This window comes from Stegastes partitus, unplaced genomic scaffold, assembly GCF_000690725.1.
Source record: "Stegastes partitus isolate 25-593 unplaced genomic scaffold, Stegastes_partitus-1.0.2 Scaffold827, whole genome shotgun sequence".
Lineage (NCBI taxonomy): Eukaryota > Metazoa > Chordata > Actinopteri > Pomacentridae > Stegastes > Stegastes partitus.
The window spans coordinates 2,756-8,224 of record NW_007578558.1 but is presented as its reverse complement, the minus strand read 5'-3'; the positions used below and the strand labels follow the sequence as shown (position 1 = coordinate 8,224).

The 5,469-nt window shown below is 43.7% G+C and overlaps 1 protein-coding gene across 1 annotated transcript; it reads right to left on the bottom strand.

The window, feature by feature from the left end:
* Positions 1–1,254: 1,254 nt before the first annotated feature.
* Positions 1,255–5,164, bottom strand: LOC103365313 (prostaglandin E2 receptor EP4 subtype). The gene is made up of 2 exons (XM_008292730.1): positions 4,005–5,164; positions 1,255–2,889 (listed from the first exon to the last, which is right to left on the bottom strand). The coding sequence occupies exons 1-2, from the start codon at positions 4,878–4,880 to the stop codon at positions 2,332–2,334; spliced, it is 1,434 nt and encodes a 477-aa protein (XP_008290952.1). The 5' UTR covers positions 4,881–5,164; the 3' UTR covers positions 1,255–2,331.
* Between the last annotated feature and the right edge of the window lie 305 nt (positions 5,165–5,469).

Genomic DNA, 5,469 nt, shown 5'->3' with positions numbered 1-5,469 from the left:
AACAAATGCAGTTGGCGAGGCATGTGAAGAGAAAAAGAAAAGAAAAGAAAAGAAAAAACGTAATGCAACAGAGCTTGGTAGATGTCCGTGTTAAGAAATGTGTTGATTGCATGACAAAAAGAGATAAAGAAGCACAGCTAAGTTTAGTGAGACGGAAAATGGAGCAGTGCATCGATCTTATCTTGTCTGGTGAAAAGTGCTATTTGTTGCATCTTTTAGTTTCTAGTAATGCAAGCCGTGACCTTAGCCTAGAATAAGAGTGACCAGTATTTTTTATCCTGGCACACCTTGACCCAGATGCTGTCGTGCAAACACTGGTATTATTTTTACACCGCTCATTTCCGGGATTTCCTCCATCGCTGTGCTAAAAGGCCACAGCTTCTGCACTTTTTTTTTTTTTCTTGCTTTTTTTGAGTGACATCCTCTAATAACCAGATGTTTTCACAGGCTCCTTATTGCTCGGGTTTAAATGTCAAAAACAGCCTGTCACACATGCTGTAGTGTAGCGCTGGCGTTGGCTGATGAGGTGGAGGAGAGAAGGGACAAGTTTCCAAGAAGAATCATTTCTCCTCTTTCTTTACCCTCCGCTAAACTCCTGTCACGACTGTTTTGTCAATCACCATTTCCTGTTCTCCCAGGAGATTCTACAGCTTTGGCAGATTTCTCAGTCTGAGGTCACTGCGCTCTTTTAGTGGGTTATTGTTCTCAGAGGGACGTTTCACTGCTCTGGGAAGGCTCTGGACGGGAGCCACGTCGGAGCTGGAAGTCTTCAGGGGGGCGAAGAAACCATGTGTCTGCAGGTGAGCGGTGCCGTGCCATCTGATCTGGACATTGGTTGGAAGTGTGGTTTAGCCATTACCGGTGTTGCAGAAAGAGATTAAAGAGATAACATGCTTTGTAAATGGCACCGTCAGTGACATGCTGGCAGATGAGGATGTTGTTGCAGAGCGTTCGGCTCGGATGTGCTTGAACTTTCTCTACTGTTTTCATGACAAGCTCTGCGGCGTTTCTTTTTACAACAGGCTTAATTGTTTTGACTGAGAAAGCAGTGATCAGTATTGAACTGAAGTCATTCTATTCTGGTCTGATCAATATCTAATTTTCAACAAAGATTCAGAGAGACGCTCGCTCGTAGATCTTTCCTTCTGCATATTGTATTTCCTATTAATATCCTTTACCAACACAAGGTTTGGAATACATCATTAACTACAATATTAAATCTTGTATTTCATGAAAAAAAAAAGTGACAACTGCTTAATTCATATGAATATTCATCATTTATTTTCAGTTTATGAGTTTGGTACAAGTCCACAAGAGAGTCAACATGTTTTGGTAAATTTGGCTTAAATTGAACATGTTTTGATATAATCTTTATAGCAGCACTATATCAACGCCATGTTAAAACAGGAAACATCAGGTTTTTTTGAAAAGAAAAAAAAAAAAGCCCATGAAGGTAGGAGACAGGACACTTAATGTCTTCAGTTTTCATTCCCCATCTTAACTCCCCTATAAAGTCTGATTAGATGGGAAGCTTTATACATTACATTAAGCTGAAATAAGATGAGGCTGGATTGATTCTTGCAAACTAATGGGCTGAACGGAGTAAATGAACAATTTTACATTAACAAATGACTTTAAGAGGCCTCCTAACGTCCTCCAGTGTCTGCACTGTGGAAAAGCCACAGTATAGCTGCCTTTGGTTATGAAATGCAAGGGATAGTTGGAATCCAGCTTTGATGTTCGAGCTGCTCTGTGGACCAAATTACTTGCAAATGTCCTTACATACCAGAAGAAAAAAAACAAAAAACAACAACACTATGAACATATTCATCTTGTACCGATTTAAAATGGCTCCAAACTATCTGGACCTTCTCACAGAGAAGACAATAACGTACAATTTCATACTTCAAATAAATTAACATCACACAACATTGTTCACATTTTAACATGAATTCTTTACAGTCATTGTGCAGGTTGTCAAAATGCTACAAAACCAACATTTCTAACAGCCTGGCAGTGGTTTAAACATTCAAAAAAGTGCAACAGAAGAGCTCCTCTATAATGTTCTCTATGGTTTCGGTGATAAAACTTTGGTGATTGTATTGAAGTGTATTTAGAGATATGGTTAATTACTACAGAGGAGTAATACATTGATAATGGATATTTAATTCAGTAATAGATCTGTCGTTTTGTTAGCTGTCTGTGACACATCTACAGACTGATGAATGATTATTCATCCTGCAAATGCTTATCGTTCTCATTGCAGTACTTTCACTTGTTCCCGTTTTCTATCCCGTGACAGTCTTAGTACAGCTCAGATCACGCTGATGCTTATATGCATTTCTCTTGGAGGTTTGCAGTCTCCTCTGTGAAGGTCACGTGCAGAGCTGGGTCCTTGGGGCAGACTGGGAGATCTTTCAGCGTCCGGCCTGGCGCTATGTTCTCTAAATCGCTCTGTGAAAGTCCCCTCAGAGGCCCCTCGACCTCCTGGGGGTCTTGTAACGTCTGTCCAGCTGGCGGGCTGGAGCCGCTCAGTGCCCCTGCCCGAGACGAGCCCAGGCTCTCAGACGGGTACAGGAAGGTCTGCGAGGTGCTCACCATTTCCCGCAGCTCACGGGACACCAGTGACGGGGAATCCCGGGAGATGATGGAGGAGGAGAGGTGGCCGTCGGCACAGCGGAACTGCCCACCGCCCCTTCGTCCACGCCCGCCCATTTTGCAGAACAGACATTTGATTTTCTCCATCAGCTTGAGAACCACTGTCTTTCTGAGCAGGATGTAGACCCAGGGGTCTAGGATGGGGTTGATGGAGGCCATGCGGATGGCCAGCAGGTCACCATGCAACTTCTGATTCTGGTTTCTGTACAGCTGATTCACAAATATCCTCAGCTGATGGCACAGGAGAGAAAACAACAATACATTTAACAACAAACTGTTTGTTTGACTCATAAAGCAGCATGGGACAACATTTCAAATGCAGAAACAGTTCAGTTTTTCCCCCCAAAACTTGTCCATGCTCCATTTAGAAAATATAATAGTTTATCTAACATGTTTTGACATGGTTGGCATGGAGTGGTCAAATCTAAACAGACACTCTGAATTTAACTTCTGTTGAACCACAGCAGTGGAATTATGGCAAGAGGCCAATAAAAACAGTTCTCACTGTCATCAAGAGTGAGCCTTTGGCTATTGGGCTTCCCCAAAGTCTAATCAACAGTCATACTTCTCACAAAGCCAGAGGCATTAAAGCCTGCATGTTGGATATTCCAGAAGCTAGAAGTGAGGCTCTTAAAGAATAAAACAACAATTAGGTGTCCTCATGAACATTGAAACCGTTTTTTGCTCACATTCTTCCTATTCGAGCCTTTAAAACAAATCATTCTAACATGCTTCTAATGGAATAGTTGGAGGAGAAAAGTCTTTCCTCTGCACAAATACATGGCAACTCCTATGAGTAACCTGATTAGTGCAGGATTCCCTCTTTGTGTTTTTCAAGTTGAACTGCAGTAAAGAGATGGAAAGACACAAAAAGAAGGGATTTAGTCTCTAAGGGACAAGAAAGACCACAGTCCAGACTAACACGTTTCAGACCACTGATTTTGCTTTCATGCAAACTGTGTCTGAAACCACGGAAGAGCTGCTTTGTGTACACCTGAAGGGAACGCATGTGCCAACAGCCGCACTTGCGTCTCGCAGAAATGCGTCATGTAACCACAGAGATCTAAAACTGGAACACCAAGTTCAGAAAGCTTATCATTATCATTATTAACCCCTCCTGCCTGTTGTCCTCATCGCACAGCTCGTTAGGTGAAACCTAGTGTTTGCTTTTATGAGGACACACAGTAGTCTTTCTTTTTTTGATTTTCTGCAGCTTTGATTAAGTTACATTTACTGTGACTTCACTTGTATTCTGCTGCTGCAAAAAAAAAACGAAAAGAAAAAGAAGTGTGGCATTCCAGTGCGCACAAACCCGCTGCAATTGTCATAGTTTTTCCAATACTCACCACTAAAGGTATGGAACAGATGAGAACCACAGCGGAGGTAGCTATAAGCAGAATCACCATCTGGATCTCTGCTCCAGCTAATCGTCTAAAACTCCGTCTGCGCCGGAACTCCGCGATGCGCCGATGGTCCGTGCCCAGAGACGTTCGTCGGATGAAGCGCTTGTGCATCAGGATGAGCGCGCCGCACACCATCACGTTGCAAATGACAGTGGCGAGCACGATGACCGAGTTGACACCCGCGTACATCAAATTAAAAGTCTTGACCGTCGTGTCGTTGTTCTGCCAGTCGATGAAGCACCAGGTCCCCGAGTTCTGGAGCTTCACCTCGCCGAGCCCCAGGCTGGGCAGCGCGCAAAACACGATGTTGGAAATGTATATGGCCAAAAGCGTCAGCGCAGCGAGTCTCTGGTTGACGTACTCATTGTAGAAGTATGCGTGGTTTATTGCCATGTATCTCTCCACGGACATTGCGAAAACAATGCTGAGCTGAGCCAAAAAGAAGAAGAGCAGGATGAAGCCGGCGTACTGGCACAGGGGCTCACCTCCCGGCCAGGAGCCCTTCATGTAGGTGGCGATGGTGACGGGGCTGGCCAGCAAGGTGCCCAGCAGGTCTGTGACTGCCAGGCCACACACAAGAGTGTAGAAAGTCGTTTCTTTCTGTTCTTTTCGTGATATTCGCAGAACCACAATGGCAATGACATTTCCCACCACCCCGAAAATGAACATAATCACCGGGATGGTGACAGGTTTAAATCTGTCCGTTGTTGTTGTTGTTGTTGTCGAGTTGTTCATATCTGCAAGGATTTTTTTTTTCACAGTTTCACACGAAGCAATGACTTGTTTCTTACTTCCGAAGTAGTGACACTTTCCATTCATGTGCTTTCTTCAGATCCCACAGTAGTAACCAAATCCATCGTCTCCAAATGTCTCTTTTACGCACGAAATTAAAAATCCGCATTCTTCACGAAAACACAAATCCAAAAGAGGGGGGAAAAAAAGTTTTTCTCTGGTGGTTTTGGTTTGCAAAAGATGCTCCGAAGCTGCGAGCTTCCTCTCACGTTGTTGTCACACTCACAACTGACAGGCAAGTTTGTTCTGACAAGCAGCTCCTCCTCTCCGCTTCATTTAACCGCTGAGCTTGTTGAGAAAGCGCGCAGCGCGCAGCGCGCAGCGCACATGCAGTGCAGCGGGCGTCAAGAAGACGCCGCGTTTGTGTCGAAGGGTGCAGTTTCATTTCTTATCACTGAATCCATTTCCTATAGACAACTTTGTGTACAGCTCTGAAGACGTAAACTCATTAACATACTCGTCACGCGTCTGTCAACAGCAGCGAAGTCTGACCAGAAGCTGGTTTTAAACAAGATCAATAACTTTATTTAACAACCTGCATGTAAAATGTATTTCAGAAAACTTGAGTTGAGCAAAATAGCTGAACACATTTTTTTAAAACTCCACTTTTAACTTC

Bases quoted from the DNA above. Each gene is read 5' to 3' on its own strand.
- LOC103365313 (XM_008292730.1), bottom strand. From the start codon at position 4,880: ATGAATGGAAAGTGTCACTACTTCGGAAGTAAGAAACAAGTCATTGCT. The intron at 2,890-4,004 runs GTGAGTATTGGA...CTGTGCCATCAG, and splicing joins TCTGTTCCATACCTTTAGTG to CTGAGGATATTTGTGAATCA.